Genomic DNA, 21,521 nt, shown 5'->3' with positions numbered 1-21,521 from the left:
AGATGCTGTAAGAATTGTCTCTGCTACCTGCCTTCAGATTGGGCAAGGTGTATTACAGAAAGGGAAAGCAGGAGTATTAGCCCTCCTCAGGATCTGCAGCTCAGGGAATTCATTCATTATTTCCTTTTGTCAGTGTACGTCTTGTCTTGCTGTGCTCCAGAGCTGTCAGTAAGACAGTGACCAGCTCTTCTATGTGCTTCTGAAAAGTATGTGCATAGCATGGGATTGTACTTTATGGAACAGTATTATTGAGATAAATATATTTTCCCAGAAGAGATTTAAATGCACATTACTCAAGTTAGTAAAGGAAAATGTTTGTATCTAGAATCTAATAATTGACACTCTTGTGTGAATTTTTTAACTTTTTTTTGTGTGAAGAGCTATGAGGAAAATGAGCCAAATGTAGTATTGACTATTTGTTTCAACAACTTATTTGGCCTTTTCTGAAATGGTACTGGTTTACAGATTCTTATATTTCTTCACACAGGTATCTTACATCTCTTGGAACACGGAGAAGAATACACCTTCTCTCTGCCCTGTGCATACGCCCGCTCAATTTTAACTGTTCCTTGGGTAGAGCTGGGAGGAAAAGTCAACATTAACTGTGCAAAAACTGGGTATTCTGCAAGTATTAACTTTCACACCAAGCCCTTCTACGGTGGCAAATTGCATCGGTGAGAACATTTTGTTTGTTTGAAATAAGATTGATCTCATTTTTGGAGAACTGAAGCTTGCATGTAGTTCTGTTTCACTTGGTGCAATTTGAAAGTGACACATCATTTGGGTTTTTTTCCAGGATGTATCTTCCACTTTGCAATAGCTATTCTTGTGTCATAAGAGATAAGTTAGAGGATGTAGTTTTACTTCAGTGATTTAATTTGGAAACTGCTTTGTTGTTTGCCTCTCTGAAGTTAGTCACAGATGTAGAGGCTTTTTAAAGAGAGATCTGTTCAAGGTACTGTAACTATTGAAAATTTGACGTGGTGATGATTGGACATTGCCAAAAGAATCTCTTGATGGGAAGCAGCAGTGTTGTCATGGTTACTCAGAGCGCACAGGAGTTGCTATGGCAATGGTATGGATTTTTTTGTAGAGTGACCCTTGTTGTTAGACCTCAGCTGGAACTCAGTTGGCTCCTTGGTCCTGTACCTCTTTAGCTGGATGAAATAGAAGATAATGATAATGGACAGCTAGACATGTATCAGTCATGCCAAGATTACAAATAAGAGCCAGCAGTTTTTTATCACTAATGCAGGTTCAGGCAGATACTTTGGTCTGCAGTTGCTGGCAGTGGTTGTGTGTCAGAGCAATGCAACCTGGAGAAATACAGATAATGAGAGTTTAATGGAGCAGTTCATACTGCACCTCAGTAATGAGTGATACAACTTTATATTTACTTTCTGCTGACCAGAGACAGTAATTTTGATATTGATATTAAAATACTGGATGTCAGTATTATCATGTTACCACACAATGCTTGGAAAAAATCAAGCTGTTAAAGTTGTGAAGAAGTAACTGCAGAGTCTGACTAGGCTCATCTCTGGCATCCTGTGGATCCAGGCTGTTCAGAGATCATCTTGGGAGGAGGACAGGGACTCCACCATGTGTAATAGCTTTGGTGAAGTGTGGAAGTCTCAGGATAAGAAGCACAAACTTAAGGCTGCTTGCTTGTCAGCTACTCTGTCTGCTGTTTTCAGTAATTGTTAGTGCTTCTTAACTTGCACAAAAGAGAAAGTAAACTTGCTTTTATTGCTCATGTTTTTTTTCAACAAATCTTAAGTTTTTGTAATGGTAAACTGTGTGAGCAGCATATAGTTATCAGCCTGGGTTTTTTAAGATATTTCTCATGAAGTTAATTCAGGTTTGAGCTGCTGGATTGTGGTGTGACAGAAGTCCTGGCAGCTGCCTCCTGCTGTAAGCTGGCTGTGAGCTTTCCCACTTGCCCTGGAGATTCCCTGCAAGTCTGCTTTGGCTGGCATCCAGTAGCTCTGTGCTGGAAAGTCTCACCTGTGATACTCGTTTCATTGCTTGAGAGATAAATTTCTCTTATTTTGATGCTAGGACTGGGGAAGACTGGTAGGTGCGGGCAGAGTGGGGAGTGACCAGTGTGTGTGAAAGAAGGGAAGTGGCACTTGTGTCCTGTGCTCCCTTTTCCTCTGAGTGTGTCCCACACCAGGTGGGAGCACAGAAGTGCTGCTTTCCACCCTGCAGGATGCAGTTGTTCAAAGGACATCAGAGCAAGCTGGTGGTGTGCAGGTTTGCTGTTCTGAGCTGCACACAATGGAAGTGTGGAAGGAGATGTAGCCTGTGCTTTGTGTGAGCACTGATGAAATGCAGGAGGGCTGGAAAGTGGTGAGTTTTAGGGAGGTTGTGTACAGCTAACTGCAGTTTAATTGGAGCTAGAGACAGTATCCTTTGTGAATCCTGCAGCACCTTACAAGTGAGAATGTCTCAAGTCTCGTTTGCATAGTGTACAGACATTTTTATTTCTTTGTTTCTAGGAGAAAAGTTCTATTTGAGACTGGCAATTTGCTTGCCAAGCAATGCTCAAAAACTAGGTCAGGATGAAGTGGATGTCAGGAGGTCTTTGTGCAGGTCTTGAAGTTGAGAAAAAAAATACGCATCAGTGTGTGTAATTATGGTGATACTTGAGCATTATGAAACACTTTGAATTAAATACTGCATGTTAGAAAAACATTTTCCTTGTTATTGGCTGAGGTTTCTGTAGAACAGGAAGGGAACAAAAGCACTTCTCCTGATTCCTAGTTTCCTACCTTGCTTTCTGCCTTTGTGTGTCTGCTGCTTATGTGAGCAACAGGAAAATGAGACCACCTACATAAGGAGAAGGTTGAAATGAAAAGACACAAGATGAAGTGCCAGCAGATAGTGAGATATATTCTTGCTAGAAAGTTTAGTTTTTATTAAGTCTGAACTATGTGTCTGATGTGATACTTCAGGTGGATACTATCAACTGCATGTTCTATGTGAATCAGCCTGTGTTAGTTTCTTTTTCATATTCAGTTTCTTTAAGAGGCTTGAAACAAGCTGAAGCCAAAAACGGAGTTTCCTGGGTAACATGAAGAGAACTAGAGCAGTGAGTGAAAGTCACTTTGCTCTTTGAGCTTCTCCACACAAATGCAATTCAAATAACTAACCTTTTTCAAGGCAGTGTGACAAGTTTGCAAACTCATTCAGGATTGAGTGATTATGCAAGGAACAGTCCTCAGGTTTCTTCAGCCATGGCTTTTTAAAAATGAATTTCTTTCCTAGAGTCACAGGTGAAGTGAAGCAGAACATGACAAACACGGTGGTGTGCAAAGTGCAGGGGGAGTGGAACAGTGTGCTTGAGTTCACCTACAGCAACGGGGAGACCAAATATGTGGACTTGACAAAGCTCTTTGTGACAAGAAAACGAGTCCGGCCCCTGGAGAAGCAAGGCCCCTTTGAATCTAGGTAGAGTATGTGTTTGCTCTTGTCTGACCCTTTTTGTCCTAAGCAGTCTGGTGAGTGCCTTAGGAAAACCTGCAGTTGCAGATAGTATTTTTGGATAGTGCTTAGCAGCAGTGACCCTATTTTTTTAATGTTTTCTAAAAATAAAAATCAAGCGAAAAAAAAAAAAGTGCAAAACCCTAGTGCAGGCACATGGCTGTTTATTTTTCCTCCTATTTATGAACAGAGGGGATTTTTTGAGTTCACAAAATGCTTACAAGAGAACAGAATCTCCCTATTAGTTTTGTTTTTATGCATCAGCTACACAGCAAGGCAGCCCCTGATATCCTCACAAGAAACTGTTTGTTGAATAGCACTTCCAATAGCAGCTTCAAAGGGTTTGCAAACAGACATTAGATTGGCAGTGCCAGAACCTCAGAGCCCTTCCTACCTGCTCCCATTTGCTGGAGTAGCTCTCAGACTTGGCCATGAACCCTCACCTGCACTACCGTGCTCTGACCTGGGCTGGTTTGTCACGTGTACATGGTGAGAGTGCTCCTGTTCCACAGCGATCCTGCAGTTTGAGGTGGCTGGCTGGGAAGCCTTTGGAGCAGTAAAATTACCAGTTAATTTTGCAGGAGGCTGTGGCAGCACGTGACAGAGTCTCTGCGGGATGGAGACATCGATAAGGCTACAGAGCACAAGCGAGCCCTGGAAGAACGGCAGAGGAATGAAGAGAGACTTCGTGCTGAGACAGAAACACCTTGGTGTACTAAATACTTCCTTAAAGATGTAAGTTTCCAAGCAGTTACCTGCTATTGCTGAAGGCAGAAGCAGAGCTGTTATGCAGGCAGGGGCACATATGGGTCTGTGTCTTATCAGAATAGAGTATTTGGCCTTAGATCTTGCAGTTTAGCTTTGTGGGATTTATAGGAGTAAGGTAACATAAGAATTCGTAAGCATGTGAAGGTATGACTTCATTCTCCACTTTGTGAATGCTTGGATTTTGCATCAAAATGTTTTTCAGTTTTCTGGTCCTGTTTCTTTCACCAAGCACTTCCTTAATGGCACATGGAAAATAGTTTTGCATATACACATGTGCCCAAAGAAAATAATCAGTTGTACTAGTTTTGCTGAGGTTGTGTGTTTATGTACCCAAGGTATTATTGTTAGGAAGAAGAAATTGAGTTCGTTCTCAGCTTACCACTTTTTTTGTTCTTCTGCATTACATTTTGGATAGAACTTAATTGTTCAGTGTCTTAACCTGTACTTCAGTAATAATAGTAGTAGTAATAATGTAGTAATACTTTTAACAACGGGAAGTGCAGCCTGCCCAGGAGGATTGGGGGATGCTGGTATGGTAACTTTGAAATAGGCTTTTCTTGTGGTCCATGTGGTGAGACCTTGCTTGTCTAGAGACCTCTGCTAAGCCCTTTGCAACAGGAGAGTTCTTGAGTAAAATTAATGCTGTAGTAGTTTAGATTCTCCTTACAGTGAAAACTTTATCTGTTACACTGCAGTAATGTAATTCCCCCTCTTCTCCCCATAATTGTGATCTAGTAAGGGTTTAAAACATAGGCTAAAGGGTTTCTTTCTCTTGGACATATTCCATGTTTGTTTTGTCAAGTTCAGGACTAGCTCCCATGAAGGTTTTTGTTCTCTAATGCTGTGTTAGATCAAAGTTAGATAGTTGTATCATTAGATTTGCAAAATATGAAATTCTGTTGCTAGTCCAGGATACAGATGTACTCAGAAAACATTCACACACCATCCTGAGCACTGCATTTCCAGGTAAGCAGTTGTGCTGAGGTAGAGCTGATAATCCTGGGTAGCTGCCTCTCTGCTGGCTGTTTATTTGGCTTGTGAAAGTAATTTAGATCACACAGTTGAGAAGAGTGGCTTTTTGACTGGGTTAATTACAAGTGCAGTCTGCTCCCAGAGAGTGTGGTGGCTCGGCAGGAGCCCGCACGTGTTCTGAAGCAGTGTCAGCAACCTGCAGTGCTGATCTCTGTGCCTCAGTCTGTGGGAGTTACAGACAGTAGCTCTGTCCCTCCATCAGTCTAATAGTTGTGTGAAGGCAGTTCTCCCAAGGCAGTGTCTTTGTGATAACCATACTTTCTCTTTAAATTGCAGGGAGATGGCTGGGTTTACCATAAACCCCTCTGGAAAACAGTCTCTGCCGCACAAGCTCAGCAAACGGACAGTAACTAGAAAAAAGCTGCTTTAAGATGAGTTTTCTGATTTTCCTCTCCTTTTCCTCTGTCTCTCAGAACACAGTAATCACACTGAGTGTCCCCTTTTTATGTAATTGTGCAAGTTTAAATGAGCATAAAGAAATAAGAGAAATAAAGAAATAACTATACTAGGGCACTTTAAAGCTATTTTAAAAAAAAAAAAGAAGGTAAAAATCCAAGTTGTAGAGTCAAACCTGCCAGGTACATTCAACCAACTTGTTTTTTTTTGTATGATCCAAGAGATTTTATCTGCATTGTGTAAGATTTCTTCTAAGTAGATCTGATTGCAAAAGCTGCCTGAGAGAAGAAGGAACCTGTTGGATTTTAGAGTGACATAAGAACTCTTTTGGAATCTGTGTCAAGCTCTTTAATCACTGAAACCTCCGCAGTACACAAGTAGACAACAGCAACAGAAAATTGCTGCTTTTATGCCCAGTAATTAACCTTCTTGGCAAAAACTGGAAGGGTGTTTGGAAGATGTGCCTGAAATCAGTATTAAGAAACAACTGGATCATGACGACCTTTCCTTCAGAGAGAGCGCCTGCATGCATTGGAGGAATATGGGATGTACGTAGAGACTACTTTTCTTTTTTATGGATTTATAAAAGCAATTAGAAGTGTAACCATGGAGAAATTTTTCCTCTGAAACGTTTTAATATACTTGAAATAATTGACTTGAATTGGAAAAGTAATTTGAACACTTTTCAACTCTAATTTTATTAAATCTCTTTGAGTGACTGGTTTTTCTCAAGTTATAATATAATGAGATCTGGCCTGTTTTTTCTCCTCCAACTTCTCTTCCTGAGGACTAAGGCTCTCAAAATGAACAGAAAACGTACAGTTTTGTATTTAAATTTCTCTGCCCATCTAATCGTTTCAGAGATGAAGTATCAGTGTTACAAACTGTCCTTTGGGTTGTTTTGTTTTCCTCCTGTGGTGTTGTTCAGAACAAAGCAGTGAAATGTGACCTTGAATACATGGACTGTAGGTCCTGGTTTTTCATCTTACCATAAAGAAACCCAAACAAACATCGATTATGCTGAGGACTGGGTATTGATTTGAAACACAATCAGATATCAGGAAATTGTATTCAGGTACAAACATACCTTTTTTTTTTTTCTCCTTTTTATAACTATTTTATTGAAGTCTAAGAATTGCTGGCAATTAAGAATAGTACTTACTATGGCTTTCGTTATTGTTGTAACTACAAGCTACCTTAATTTTTCCAACAGTGGTGCCTTAATCTGTTTTTTCTTCTGATGTAGTCTTCCAGTCAGTGTATATAACATTATCTGCCACTTCCCAGCCATAGCAATGGCTGCACCTGATCCAGCATCATGAGAACTCACAACTGTGTGATCTGGTAAGATGTTTTCCATAGAGAAGATGCAAGTGTAAGAATGCATCAGAAGGTTTAAATAACCATGTTAACTTTCAACACAAACTTTAAATCATGCAAAAAAAAAAAAATGTTGGGTTTATGCACAACTGTTTTGATCCTCTTGTACATTTTTTTTTTTTGCTGTGAAATGCACTGAGATCTCAATGCAAGTCATAGTCCGTTTATGAGAAGTGGGGGGGGGAATAATAAAGCTACAAAATGATTCATTTGTTCTGTCTGCTTTCCTAGAGATCAGGTGACCAGGAAAGAGTAGGTGGTTGTTTGCTTACATGCTGGAGATCTGTCTGGGCTTTCCTTGGTCCCAAAAGTGGGATATTTTGGCACTATGTGCTTGAGTGGTAGCTATTCTCCAGCAGAGGAATGTTTTAGGCCCTACTTGTCTTGTTTGTGTTATTCTATACAACCATCCTGTTGTGATAGTTTTGGATATCCATTCGGCATTTTCATGTTTAACCAGGAATAAAAATAAAAATTAAAATAGTGGGATTAGTTCCTCCTTGTTTCTGGGTCTGTGGCACATGTGTCTCCTTGGCCAATTCCAGGATTTGGGATAGGAATCGTGGTGGCAACGTGTGAAATTCATCTGTGTTTCGTCAGCACCTGCACCAAAATGGGGCTGGTAGAGAAGGAGATTAACACTGTATACATTTCATAGTTGTTTTATCCATGTCACATGGCACATCTGCTTTAAACGAACACCAAGGGCTGTGATGCAAGGCCCAGCTTTTAATACAGCGGTGATCAGAGCAAAACCAAACCTTTTTCAGCTGAGCACACTCCAGGGATCGAGCTTAAGCTAACTAAAATACAGACTTAAAACTCAGTCACTAAACTCAGCTTAAAATTTTGGTTTGAGATTTGTCAAGGTGATGGCTGTAAATGAGACTGGCAAGCTTCCATGTTGGCCATAAACCCATTTGTGTTCTTTATATAATACTATTAGTCAAGTTATTTCTCTTCCTCCTTCATCTGGTATGCTTGTGGTTTCACACTAAGAAAGCTGTTACTAAATGAAACATTTATTGTTGTGTAAAAACAGACCTAATCCTGAAGAAATACTTTGATACAATACATGGGGATGTTTCTAGGAAAAAAAGAGTGTGAAGCATTCCTTTGCTCAAGTGATCACCAGAACTGGAATGGTTCCTGATATGGATTTAGTTATGATGAAAATTTCTGCCTCTAGAAACAAAGGACATAGTTGAAAACCATTTCAAAAGAAAAAATCTAGCCACTAAATATCCAGCTTAAATTGTAATTGTGATTCTTCAGGGGGTGGCAAACACCCTGCAGAGTAATGGATATATTTTTAACTCTGACCAGATTTGATTCTCTTGCGTAACTGGTGTTGTTTCCATCCGGTACCTTCTGGAGCAAAGGGAAGGGCTCAGTGCTGCTTCCTGTGTAGATACTTGCTAGAGCCACAGTGTGTTCCAACAGGGAACATGGCAAAATAGGACATTGGCTTATGTTACCGTCTGTCTTCTTGGCTTGACTGGGCCTCACTGAAGTTAAGAGCAGAATTTTCATTGATCTCAGTGGTTTTAGGCTCCCTGAATCATAAACAGATCTCGGATCTTAAATAAGTGGCTGTCTTTAGAGGTGGTGTGCAGCCTGCTGCTGCTCACAGAAAACAGTGTGACAAGTCAGTGCTGTTTAACACAGGCATTCAGGTGCGTAATCCTGATGGATTTGTGTTTTGTGGGGGAAAAGATGCACTGTGCAAATTGGGTTGTTCAAGATTTTAGGCATGGGTAGGGGAAAAGATAAAGTTTTTCAGCATATTTATAGTATGAACTGTCAAGCCTAGGATGAAGTCTGTCTCCCCAGGAGAATTTGGATTTCAGCCATCAGAATCAGAGGTGCAGCCTTGAATGTCTAGTTTGCACAGGCTGGTGCCCCTCTGTCCCTGTCACCTGTGGGAAGAACAGGTCAGAGTGACTTTTAAATCCTTTTGAGCTTGGAAGAACAAGTGAACGTATTCATCAGTGTGTCCAAACAACTTGGTGCAGAACTTGGTATGAAAATTTTGCACAAACTACTAAGGAAATATTGGACAGCCTGGAAGGGAGTTTGGTACCAGTGTTCCCATAGTTTTTTATCTCCGTGACAGAAAGGCTGCCCCATGCTCTGTTTCTCTTGTGCAAGAACAATGGTTAATATGTTAAAGAAATGAGGCTGAAGTCAGGTGGGTTGGAAAAGGTGTATTTGGGGAACTGGGGAGGGTGTGCTTCAAGAGAAAAGGTTAACTTGAAAAATTGTGAGGTGTGAGGAGATAGCAGCCAGGTGAAGATCAGTGAGAATGACAGGTGCAGTCACAGTTGCAGATGGCATAAGTGGTAGCTAAGCAAATTTTTTGCTATTTAGATTCGGTGCAACCTAATTCATTCCCCTTCTGTCCTTCTTTGAAGCATTTGGAGACAATAACCTTTTAATTTAGCAGCTGTAAAAACAGTCCAGGGAGATGGAAACAAGAGCTAGAGAAGAAAAGGTTTTTATATGGATTAGTGCTGTCATAGCTGAGCACTTTAAAGGAACCAAACCAGCCCTGCAAATCTGCTTCCCTGCTCCACATTGAGGAGCCTCAGCTGTAGAAAACTTGTGGCTGTTGCATGGTTTGTTTCCTTCCCCTCTTTCTGGGCTGATCCATGCAGCTGTGTAGTGGTAAGAAATGTATTCTTCTCAGATGCTATCCCAAAAAAATACCTCTGTGAAGGTCAGGTCACCTGTGTGTCAGGTATGGGCTTGCAGGGCTTAGGAGCACCTGAGGTTTTTGCTCCTAAGGGTGGAGGGATTTGCAGAGTGAGATGTGCAGGGTTCAGAGTGAGATGTGACTTACCTTTCCTTAATTGCTTCCCAGAACAGAGGCAGCCTGGGTTGATCTGCTGATCATGGGAATAAAGGTTTCAGTTCAGTCTGATCGTGTTTCCCCAGGTGGGGTAACTGAGCTGGAGGGTGTGAGAGTTTCCGGAAGAACTGGTCAACACCTTCTGTTAATGCTGTTACTGTGGCACAGATCTGGCTAGAGGTGGCTGGAAACTGGTCTGACTGGGGAAAGGATTGTCTAGATATCCTGCATGGAGAGTTTTTAGGGTGAAGCAGCCACATCCACACTGGTGACTTCTTTTTTCTCTCAGATAAGCTTCATACACACACCTGAACTATCAATTAACCCAGGAATTCCCCAGTGAGGAAAGGTATGTTGGAGTTGCATTGCAACAGGCTTTTACAAACCAGATTTTTGTTGATCTTTGCACAATATTGCATGAGTGATCTTCTTGGATGTCAGCATTTCTTCCACAAAGGGTGTGGTACATCTAGTGGTGTCTTTTTTCCCCGCTACAACAAATTTTGTGTGTGTGTGTAGGACATTAAAAAGAGGAAAATTGTTTTAATCACTGCAGAATAAGTTAGAAATAAACTCATGGTGACAATATGGAAGAACTTAAAAAAGATAGACATGGAATTCAGGTGCTTATTAATAAAAGATTAAACATTATTATTTTAAAAAATAATAAAAGGAATGCTTTGAATCATACATTTTAAGAAAGTACAAAGTCAGTTCATATAATAATGTTTCACTTTAGCCAAAATATTGATTCCACAGTTCACTGTATCTGTGGGAGAAAACAGATCTTATAAATAATTTATGCACTAGATCTTACTTCCATTTTGAAAAACAGTGAGGTTTTTTTCCTCCATGAGCTAAATGCTTCTCCCTTATCCTCTTGTTCCTCATGATGAGGACTTTTGCCTGCTGCGTCACTGAATGTTTCTGCTCCCATCACTGTCCTGGTGCTCCCCACCTGGAGAAGCTGTTTTGCTGGCCTCATTGTCCATGTTGTTGTTGAGGATGTCATCGCAATCCATCTGTGCCATCAGGTTGAAGCGCTCAGCCACGCAGTGGGCAGTGAGCCGAGCCTCAGGGTCATGGTCCCAGCACTCCGTGATGGTGTCGCACAGGAAACGCATTCCCTGCAGTCAGAAGGGCTGAAATTAGGATCAGAAGGCAGGAAGAAGAGGATCTAACACAGTCTCAGTGGTTTACCACACTTCTGACAGCCTCCTGCATAAAAGCTGGTTTTGGCCAAGCTTAAGCACAAGAGGAGTCAGCCTCGGTAAGTTATGGAAGCGCTGATGCTTCCACTGGCACTGCTTGTGTTAGAGCAGCAGCCTCAGCTCTCACAGCATCTGCTCCCAAACATTCCCCATGCTCCCTGGAAACTGGCTTGTGTTAGCTGTGAGACTTAGAGCCTGTTTCCTTTCAATCCCTGTTTATTTCCTGTCTCAGCCTTGCCCATTTGGATCAGAACATCCTGAAATCAGGAGGGGCAGGAGAGGTGTGGACAGTGACCTGTAGGCTGCTGGCTGAGCCCAGGTCTCTGAGTTTGAGCTGAGCCCTGCCTGTTACACCTGGAGGAAGGGGATGGGGGGAGGGAGATGGTTTTCAAGGGAAGGTTTAGAAATAATCTCTTAAATCTCTCTTTGTTTTAGTGGCATTCTGAAAGAGTGTGCCGTGTCAAACACTCATTGCAGTTTGCAGCTGAACCTTATTCTCTTATCACATAAGTGTTTTGTTTGAGATGGGCTGAGGTGCTCCCCAGTTTACTCCGGAGTACATGGAGTTCCTCTCAGGCACAATGCTTACATCTCCCAGAAAGCAATTTTTTTGTCCAATTTTGTAGGGCTCTGAAAAGAGTCACAATATTTTGGGCTTAGGAACAAAATAAATGGTAGTATTCAGCTGGTGCTTTTCCCACTCTTTAGCTAGTAACACAGCTAGCACCAGGAGCTATGTTGAACCTTCCCTCGCCCATGTAATTCCATGATGTGCTATTGCTCTTGGCATCATTGTCAACTAAAGTTGGAGCACAGTGGAAAAATCATTATTCTAAATAAAGCTTCATGTTTTTCAGTGGGTTTTATGTATTTCTTAATTTGCAATGTAGAGAACTCTGAAGTTTCATATAGACCCACACAGGAGGAAAATCCAAGTCTTACAGAGATAATAGGTTCAGTTCCATCTGCCCTTCTGCATCTTGCTCAGAACTCACTGCTCTCTGCTAAGGTTCATTGTGCTAAATCTTCCATAATAGACACAGATTGGAGAGAACAGGATTGTACAGCAAAACTGACAGATGGTGTGTTTCAGCACCTCTGACGTCACTCATTTATTAGCTTAGTTGAAAGGATTTGAGGGTAATTGATCACATGCAAAAATGAGCTAGCTTAGGTGAAGCTTTTAAAGTCATCCTGTTCTCAAACAGGACACCCAAGATTTTCTGTACTTATTTTCCCTGAAATCATAACATTTATTTGTGGTTTGCCTTGTAGTGATGATGCTCTTTTGAATGGTAAAACTGAAACATCTTGTTTGGCTTACAAAATGAACTTACTTTGGCTTTTATATTAGATACACGTTTTTCTAAGATTCCAGAAGGTGCTGAGTTGTACAAGTGTATTTTTAGTGGCAATATTGACTTAAACTTCCACTGCTCCTTCCTGTCATGCAGCAGCCTCTGGTTGTGCCAGTATATCAGTCTGTTCAGCTGCTTTGTGAACTAGATTCAGGAATTTACCTGGCCTAAAAAACTCGGTTTTTTCCCTTTTTTTAATGTGTTGGGGTGTGAAACAAGGTAGAAGCATGGACTTAAGGGGTCTGTAAGTTATCTGGGAAACTGGGGATGAATTTCTTCAGCTGACTTTGTTGTGGGGCCTTGCAAGCAGTTGCCCTGAAGCTGCTATTTGGCGAGTCAGCCCTGTCAGAGAAATTAGTGCTGACACTTGATGAAAATCAACCCATGGTCTTCCCTTGACTGAGAGCAATCCTGACATTTGAAACGTGGAAGTAGCATTTGGAGCTCTGCAGCAAACTCATTTTCATTAGTCGGAACATTTGTGGGTGCCTCCCATTCAGGTGAGTGACTTGTCACCCTTTCTCAGTGTCACCCAGCACCTCCTCCCACGAGAAGCCAGCCTGGACCCCTGGAGTGGCACAAGCCGGTGGCTTTCTGCTGCTTCCCAGCAGATGGTGCTGCCCAATTCCTCATCCTGGGGAGAACGGTTGCAAAATGCCCAGAAAATGCTGTATAGCCAGGCTTGTAAGGAGGTGTTTATTAGACCAGCAGAGACTAGTCAGAGAAAAACTTCCAGCAATATGATATGGCTTTTCTGTTCCTCTTCACCAGTGACCATCAGGTGTTTCAATAAAAGTTCCCACCTTACAAGCCTTGCTCTGTTTGCCTGCTACACCAACCCAACTACAGCAACTACAACAACCCAACATTATTTCTGGGAGGCGACTGCAGTCAGCCTCCCTTCAGCCCTGGGAGCAGCACAGTTAAGCTCACACTCTATCAAAGTGTGATTTTTGACAACACAAGCTTCTGTGTATTTTTTCTGTGGTTTCAAAGTTTATCAGAGACCCTGGGAGGTGAATGTCTGAGATGAATACTCAAAGGCTTCAGGTATGTGGCACTGCTGATTGAAGTTCCTGTATTTGCCTTTGTCAATGAGAAAAGCTGGGTGAGCTCCAGAAATGGACACACTGACTGATAAAACTCCCAGAGGGTCCTGCAGAAGTCATGGGTTCATTTAATGCTCTGCAGTTTTGGGCAGTCAGGTCAGCTGTGAGTCTTTGGACAAACACGATTTTGAGAGGAGACATTGTAGGGAACATGTGGCCTCCTAAGCTTGAGAAATTCTCTCTTTCTTTTTGCCAAGCCTGCCTTCATGTGCCAGCAGGACAAAGTGGGAGCAGAAGCAGTGTATTTTACAGGTGGATATTGCAAAGTGATGCACTGAGCACTGCAAGGCTCTGAAAGCCAGCAGGCTCAATGTTTCAGCTTGATTTTCAGGTGAATGGGAGTGCTGATCAGCAGATGGTGTTTTTCCACAAGACATGTGCAATTCAAGAAGTACCAAAGTCAGACAAGAAGTGGAAGTCACAATCAGCATGCCTGTTACCCCTTGTGTCCTTAGTGTGTGGCAGAAAGCACTGGCCTGGGGCAGAGGACTCTGTCAGGGCCAGGAGGGAGCTCTGTTTCTGTAGCTGGTTGCTCTGGGTGTGCTTGTGGGTGGTTTTAACAGAGCACATTTTGTCACTGCTGAACTGTTCCTGTTCTAGAACACTGGCTTATGCCCTCTATGCTGACACACTTTGCTTTCAGACCCTCTGAAGGCTGGTGAAAGACTTCCTTTGGCAAGCCCTGAGCCTTGCAGAGTCCCTGCTCTCAGCTTCACTCACTTTTCCTGAGTGTTTTACATGAAGGAGATGCTTTCTGGCTTGCTCTTCCTTGAAGCAATGGAAATTTCTCTCATGTTGAAGGTAATTTTGAGCTTGAAAGCCTCAGCCAAAAAGGCAGGAGGCTGGATGTGCCTCCCTTCCCCTCTGTCCCTGCTGTGAATGGCTGTGTGCGAGGGATGGTGTTCCCTGAGCCTTCCAGGCAAGGTGCTTAGGGGAGAAGTGGGGCCAACTCTAATGATTTACTGTTTCAAGAGCTGCACTGAAGTGCTCCATTTTGCTGTTATCCTCAGGGTGTCTGAAACTTATCACCTGTCATTCACAACTTCCTGATCATGGCTGTTGATCAATGTGTTCTGCTGTGCCCATGGCTGGTGGCTTTTGTGCAACAAGGAAATGAGTCCAGTGGGACTTGTGTGGGCCCACTTTTCCTTTGACTATAAATTTAATTTTTCAGGCTGGTTTAGTGAGGAAGGACAATGTGTGTTGCTCTTTTCTGAACCAGTTGCTCCCAGCTTACCTGGTGCACCAGCCAGCTGCTTGGGATCTCGGGCCGGCCTCTGCCATGCAGCACGATGTCCCTCATGGTGTCCACACAAGGCTGCTCCTGGACTTTTGACCCAAAAGGCAGCTCATAATTCTTTACCTCTGCAAGGAAGCAACAGCAGCATTACAGGATGTTTCTAATGCATTCCCTTCTTTGTTTTGGTATGGCCCACTGGATCAGAATGGTTTTGTTTTTAACAGTCTGCAAAAAAAATGAGCAAATCTGGAAACAATCGAGAATTTGAACAGAGAAATGTAGTGTTGGGTTTTCACAGAGGGGTTCTTTTCAGAGACAGCACCAATGAACCATCTGACCTCCTCCCCGAACCCAAAAGATGTAGTACAAAGGACCTGGTTTGTCTTTGGGTGAGACAGTTTGAGCAGGCAGAAAGTCCTGTGCTGGTGAAGGATGGGAGGGCTGACTGTGACAAGAGAATTTCCAGATTTCTGCTACAGGCAGGGAATGGATTAGAAGAGGAATGGCCCTTCTGGAAGAGCAACCCCATGTCATGGAAGACCAAGGGGAAGCTGGCTGTTGGCAAAGGTGAGAGGCCACCTCTGCCAGCTGAGAGGTGATGTGAGAGGCTGGTTTCTGCCCGGATGTGAATGCAGGTGTGAGATATGAGTGGGCAGAGATGGCCTAGGAATGCTGGCTTGGGAACAAAGGATGCATGGGGCATCCAAGCCAGGCAGAGGCCTCCCACTGCTGACCATGGGGCTTGGAGGACAGTTGGAGCAGCTTTCTGGCCAAGGGTTGGGGGTTCCAGCAGTTCTATGGACTTGTATCATCAGTAGGTGGGACAGAGAAGGAGGGTAAATGGGAGCAGGCAGAAGACAGGCAGGGGCTAACGCCAGGGCACTTAAAGGAATCTTTTGCTACACAAAATTGTCGATGCCAGGATGTGGCTCTGGGAAGTGACAGAGTATGTCATACTGTCAGAGGCTGGGGTTTGTGAGTCCCCATTGAAACATGAGCTCTCTGTGTTGTCTGAAGGAAAAAATGGTTGAGGAGGGGGAGGCAACTTCAGCTTTTCCTGCTTTGTTTGCTTTGCATCACCAGCACAGGCTCCGTGGGTCTTGGCAGCTCGACAGTTTTGAGCAGGGGCTGGACCAGATGTCTCCATGGGGTCCAGTCCTGCTCCTTGACCACTGGGACACCCCCCTTAAGCCATGGCACACAGAGCAGGGTCATCTGTCACCATCTCTTGGCAGCCCTGCAGAGACCTGGGCCACCCCAAGTCATGTCTTGTGCCATCAGCTGGGATGCAGGAGTAAGGGAGCAAAAAGACACTCGGCAACCCGGAGGGATGCTCCTACCTCCTACCACTTCACATCTGGAGGCCATTTCCCACAAAACGAGGGCCATGGAGTAGACATCCATCTGCTTGAAAGACTCCAGGTCTTCCAGGTTCACTCTGGACTCCAGGACCTCTGGGGCCATGTACCTGGCGGTGCCCACCTGGCCACAGAGAGGAGAGAGGGATTAACAGGGGTGGACAAGGACTTCAGCTGCAGGCCGTGGGGGTGGCTGGCAAAGGCTCCTCCAGAGAGGGTTGGTGGGTCATACTTGCCTGCCCGCTGTTGGCAAAGTCATCCGCTGTCAGGGAGGGGTCGAGGCGTATGGCGATGCCGAAGTCGCAGAGCACACACTCCTGCTCGTTCTTCACCAGGACGTTTGTGCTCTTGATGTCGCGGTGGGCGATGGGGATTTTCGGGCGGCCGCAGGCAGTGTAGTCGCTGTGAAGATGGGCCACCCCGCTCACCAGGGACCCAGCCATCTTCTGCAGCTCCATCCAGCTCAGCACGTGGCGGGAGAGGTAGTCCTTGAGGTTGCCCCGGCTGTGGTAGGCGGTGATGAGCCAGTACTCCCGGCGGGGCCCCGTGCCCCGGTCCTCGGCAGTGAGGAACTGCAGGACGCTGTCGTGTCTGAGGCTGGTGTCGGTGAAGATCTGGCTCTCGTTCTTCCAGGAGGAGTATTCCTCGCAGGGGAAGATCTTCACGGCCACGGTCTCGTACTGCCCCGAGCGGCTGTGGCTCAGCTTGGCCCTCCACACCTCCGCGAACTGCCCTTTGCCAACCATCTCGTCCAGCTCGATGGGGAGCAGCTCAGCGGGGCTGGTGCCGGCCGAGCCCTCATCCATCAGCACGGACAACTTCTCCTCCCGCTCGGTCGCCTTCCCCGGCTCCGGCAGCGCCGGGGGCTGGCCCTGTTTCCCACCCCACGCCTTGGCTCTCTTGCGTCGCTTCTGCGTGCGGCAAAGGTAAAATATCACCGTGATCATCACCGCCACCAGCAGCGGGGGCAGGAGGCTGATGGCAGCCACGGGGATCACCTCTTTGCTCTGCAGCATGGAGTAGCCTGAGGGGAGGAAAGCAAAGGCGAGGTGCTGCTGCTGCTGCGGGTCTGCCACAGCTCGTTTTCATCAGGCGGAGGAGGAAAATATGCAAAGCTGTTAATGGAGCGCAGCCCTTCGCGGGGCCGCACAAGGGCTCATCCCAACACAGAACCCAGATGCAGGCACTTAGCAAAGGGGATGATCGGTTTTGGTCTCAAATTTGGCTCCGTTTATCAACAGAAGACACAGGCCAGAATCGCTTGGACAGTGTGGCACAAGAGACTGCAAAGGGCGTTTTGGGGGTCCCAAGCACTGCTTACGGTCATGGCAAGGGGAGCTTGGCTGGAAATAACAATGATAAATCCAAGGCAAGGCTCGAACACAGCAAATCTCTGAGCGGGCTTGGGCCCGAAGATTTTCTGGACTCCTGTGATGCACAGAGAGCCAGGAGCGATGCTGGGGGTGGGCAGTGTGCAGGACCACCCAGCCCAGGGGAGTGCCGGGATGCTTTGCACGTTAATTAGCACACAAGAGCATCATTTCAGTGCTTGTCTGCTACTGCTGGCATCTCCTTCCTCAGCCCCTTACAACAGCAGCCCCGACAATCACCAGGGCATGGCTGCATTTGTTTAATTTCTTTTAAAACCCCTGTTGGCCTTCAGATTGTCAGGGGGAGGACACGCACACAAAGCCATAACCCTCACACAACATATAATTGTCTGATCCTTTGATGTTCGTGATTCCTGGAATAAACATGCTGACTTCAGTAGAGATATTCAAGTAAAATCTTACTCAGAGGTTTTTCTGCCAAGTATAATAACCCAGGGGAAGAGGGATAAGAATCATTCCATAAGCAAAACTCTCACTGCTTGACCTCAGTGTGTGCAGATCATAATTCAGGTTCTGGAAAAACAGAGCATTTAGCTATTTTCCTTGGCAAATTTCAAAAAAATGTGCTGCAGCTAATTTCTGCAAGGCTGTGAAAGCGTTTCTAAAATAGGCATCAGGTTTAAACCACAAGATCAACCTAAACTGATATAAATCAATAACTAACTCAGGAATATGTTTATTTTGGAAAGTATTTGGCTTGGATATCACCTACTGCTTTAATGGATTTACCCGATGCTTTGGATCCCATCTTTGAAACTCTAAAGAAAGAGAAGATATTTTTAAGGGAGTTGAGTGCACAAGTCCCGAAAAGGGGAAGTTAAAGCAACTTCAGGAAATTCCTTCATGAGGATGCCCCTTCCTGATGGAAGTCTTTTGGTACACAGGGATTGCAGCATGGCTTAGACCTCTTCCATGCAGAGCGAAGGTAGTTGCTGTGGCAATAACCACAGGTCTATAAACCTACACCTTGTCAAGCATTGCTGCGTGGGTCTGTCCATCCCTGCTGAGGGGATATGAACCTCCAGGGCTGGGCTCAGCTGGAGCACGGGTGGAAAGGACTTGCCATGCTCCACCCAACCCAGCATCTTCCCAAGGTCTCACCTGGGCTTCTGCACAGCTTTAGGAAATGATGGCTCTGTGTGTTCGTTAGTGTGGTCTCTGAACTCTGATGGAGTCCTCTAGTGCAAGGGCAATGCCACCCAGCAGCCCAGACCTGAAAGCAGAGCTTAAGGAATCAAGAAATAGGACAAAAATCTGCTTGCCGGAGAAGTGCTTGTTTCTCTGCTCAGGAGTTGTCTAGACCATTGAATGTGATCATAATTTAATATTTAGAATAAAAATGATCCCTTAAAGGGGAAAAAAATGGAGGTAAAAGATGGGGTCTGTGAGCCTGGGGTTTGCCTAAGCTGGCCCCTGGCCCATATCCAAGAGGAGAGAGTTGTTAAAGACCTGCACTTGTCTTGCTCCGACTTCCAGTGCTTTCCACACTGGCTGACAGGAGGAGGCTGGTTATGGAGCCTTTGCTGGGGGCGGCATTTCCAATGAGCCAGTTGTCATTTTTGTGTGAAATCACATATCCCAGCATCGGCTTTGGGATTTGACCATCTCTCCCTAGAAGTGTGTGTACCTGTTATGTTTGGCTGGGAAAGCAGCAAAGAACCGCCAAATTTAGCATCTTTGGCCTCCATTAAAGTGCCTTGTTTGTTCAGATAATTTGCATTTCATGTGATGTTTTTCTTCTTTCCTTATGCTGCAAGAGAAGCTATGCCACTGGATTGCAGGTTCTGCTTAGGCTCATTTTCAGCATCTGCTTTTTCTGTGATTATGGAAAATGGGAGGCATTTCATTTTGCTTTTGTTACAGGTTGGATTCTTGATGGACACTTGGATGAACCTGGTCTGCTTGGAGTTGGGGAGGTTTAGACAATCCCCCAAAGGCTTTGGGTGGAAATATTTCCAAAGTATATGACCCTCCTGAGGTACAGAAATGAGCTGCCTATTAGTTTTTCCTCCTGTGGCTTAACAGCTCCCATTGGATCTCCAGCCATGTGCATCAGCATGCCAAACCACACTCACGTGTGCTCAGCACCCAGGTGGCTCTGGGGAGAAACTCTGCTGCAGGAATTCCCAGGAGAGCAGCAGGGGAGGCATTTCTGTGTGCCCAACCCTCTGCATCTCCACCTCTTTGGGTTACAGCCGTGGGGGATGCCAGCAGTTCCTGTGGGTGTGTTCTGGGGCAGGATTTGCTCCAAAGCGATTTATTTAAAGCTTTCAGAGCTTTGGACTCACATTGGGTTATACCAGTTCCTGGGTTCCCCAGATGATTCAACCAGTGCTGAAGGCATGGCCCACTGAGAGATGTGGTAGATTTTCTATCACCTGATGTTTCCAGACAAAGGCTGAAGGAATTGCTGCAAGGAAAGCTTTGTCCACAGACAAAATGCTGGGCTTAGTAAAGGGGTAGAGATTTTAACTGGCTTTTATGTAGGGAAGTCGAAGATGGCAAAAGAGCCTCTTCTGCCATTGTTTCTCCTACTCTGCAGGAAATACAAGGGATTTGCCATTGGTGCTGGGTGCTGCTCCCCCCATAAACAACATTAACAAAAGCACTCACCATTGGTGTGGTTTTCAAAGATGAGTTTGTCATTGCACTCCTGCTCATCCACACAGCCACAGACGTAGATGACCCCGTCCTCGCTGGGCTGGTGGCTCATGATGCAGCGCGAGGTGTTGTAGTTGGGGACCATGAGGTTTTCGATGGGGCGGTGGGGGTTGTGGCACAGCGTGCTGATCCTGATGCTCTCGTTGTCCTGTCTCCTGCATGTGACAAATAAATCGACACGGCGTCAGCCTGGCAGCTTGGCCCTTGTGTCACCTGTGCATCACCCTAAACCCAGTGCTAGGATAATTTCTTTCAAGCTGTGTACGGAAAGACTTGTGTGCAGTGGCTCTGGTATAATTCTACTTACATGTACTTATAGGACCAGTGATGGGGATGACTGGCCCTGCACAGGCTACAGCATTGCAGCTACTCCTGGGTGCATCCAAAGAAATGACAACCATTTGTTACATTTCCAGGGACAGCCTCTGCCTCCTGACCTAGTGGTGCAAAGTGGGGGGATGAAGGTATGGAGAGATTTCACAGTGTCTCTGAGGTCAGCTGGGAAGTCAGACATAAAAGCTAAGGAAAGAACCTAAATTCATCACCCTCTCCCTCGTGAAGTCCCCCTGTTTTAGCACTCCCCACATTTTTTGGGGCTACCAGGTAATTTGACAGAGGACCTCCCAGATGAAGAGTCCTAGGAGGGTGAGAGCCCTTCTGCCAAGGCTGGGCCCCTGGAGGACATGAGCATCAGGCCAAAGCTGCTGCTGTGACTGATACCCACTCAGGAGAAGTTTGGATGATCCACACATGCCTCTGCAAGTGAGCAGCAAGCAGCAAGGCTGGCCTGGAGGTGAGCTCTGCCTGCAGGGATCTTTCTGGATGAATCTTAGAATGGGATGGGAGATGCTGGGAGGGGTTGGCAGTTTATTTGTGACTGCATAGCGGCCTCACCCCATCCAATACACGATGTAGGGTGCAGCTCCACCCTGTGTAGTGGGACTGCTTCCTTGAAATGGGGATTCCTGCTGCAGGGCCTTGCTTTTCCTTGTACATGTAGCTGTGAATGGGAAAAACCCAGTAACACACTGGATTGCCTACCCACGGTTTAAGGTGGCTTCTCCACGTGTGTGTAGGGGAATTTGGGGCAGGGGGTGGATTTTGTTGTTTGTTTGTTTGGGTTTCTTGTGTTTTGCTTTTCAAAAGTCCATAATGCAACAATTAGGTTGAGGCAAACTCCTACTGAAAGCTGGCATACAGCATTCACTCTAATTAGCAGGTTGAGATAAAGCCTAGCGATAAGTGCTTGGCTGGCTTTCACTTTGGCAGCCAAATTAAAA

The 21,521-nt window shown here is 45.0% G+C and overlaps 2 protein-coding genes across 18 annotated transcripts in view; one reads left to right on the top strand and one right to left on the bottom strand.

Moving 5' to 3' along the window:
- The window catches only part of OSBPL11 (oxysterol binding protein like 11), a 44,412-nt gene extending 36,861 nt beyond the window's left edge, over positions 1-7,551 (top strand). For all 16 annotated transcript variants that reach the window (XM_086896350.1, XM_086896355.1, XM_086896351.1 and 13 more), the window contains 4 exons: positions 488-674; positions 3,271-3,453; positions 4,068-4,221; positions 5,563-7,551. In XM_086896350.1, coding sequence (XP_086752476.1) covers positions 488-674; positions 3,271-3,453; positions 4,068-4,221; positions 5,563-5,640 — 602 coding nt within the window. In that variant the 3' untranslated portion in view covers positions 5,641-7,551. The remainder of the gene's footprint in view (positions 1-487; positions 675-3,270; positions 3,454-4,067; positions 4,222-5,562) is intronic.
- Positions 7,552-10,427: 2,876 nt separating this feature from the next.
- The window catches only part of LOC111932269 (TGF-beta receptor type-2-like), a 30,488-nt gene continuing 19,394 nt past the window's right edge, over positions 10,428-21,521 (bottom strand). The window contains exons 1-7 of one of the 2 annotated variants that reach the window (XM_023931326.2): positions 20,966-21,042; positions 20,549-20,613; positions 20,194-20,396; positions 16,426-17,213; positions 16,172-16,313; positions 14,829-14,956; positions 10,428-11,040 (exon numbers count right to left, since the gene is read on the bottom strand). In XM_023931326.2, coding sequence (XP_023787094.1) covers positions 10,828-11,040; positions 14,829-14,956; positions 16,172-16,313; positions 16,426-17,213; positions 20,194-20,396; positions 20,549-20,550 — 1,476 coding nt within the window. In that variant the 5' untranslated portion in view covers positions 20,551-20,613; positions 20,966-21,042 and the 3' untranslated portion in view covers positions 10,428-10,827. Of the gene's footprint in view, positions 11,041-14,828; positions 14,957-16,171; positions 16,314-16,425; positions 17,214-20,193; positions 20,397-20,548; positions 20,614-20,965; positions 21,043-21,521 lie in introns of those variants that run through there. The other variant, XM_023931325.2, reaches the window with a different exon arrangement.

Source organism: Cyanistes caeruleus, chromosome 7, assembly GCF_971803275.1.
Source record: "Cyanistes caeruleus chromosome 7, bCyaCae1.hap1.1, whole genome shotgun sequence".
Taxonomy (NCBI): Eukaryota; Metazoa; Chordata; class Aves; order Passeriformes; family Paridae; genus Cyanistes; species Cyanistes caeruleus.
The sequence above is the reverse complement of the archived record's forward strand: the minus strand, read 5'-3'. Positions and strand labels throughout refer to the sequence as shown.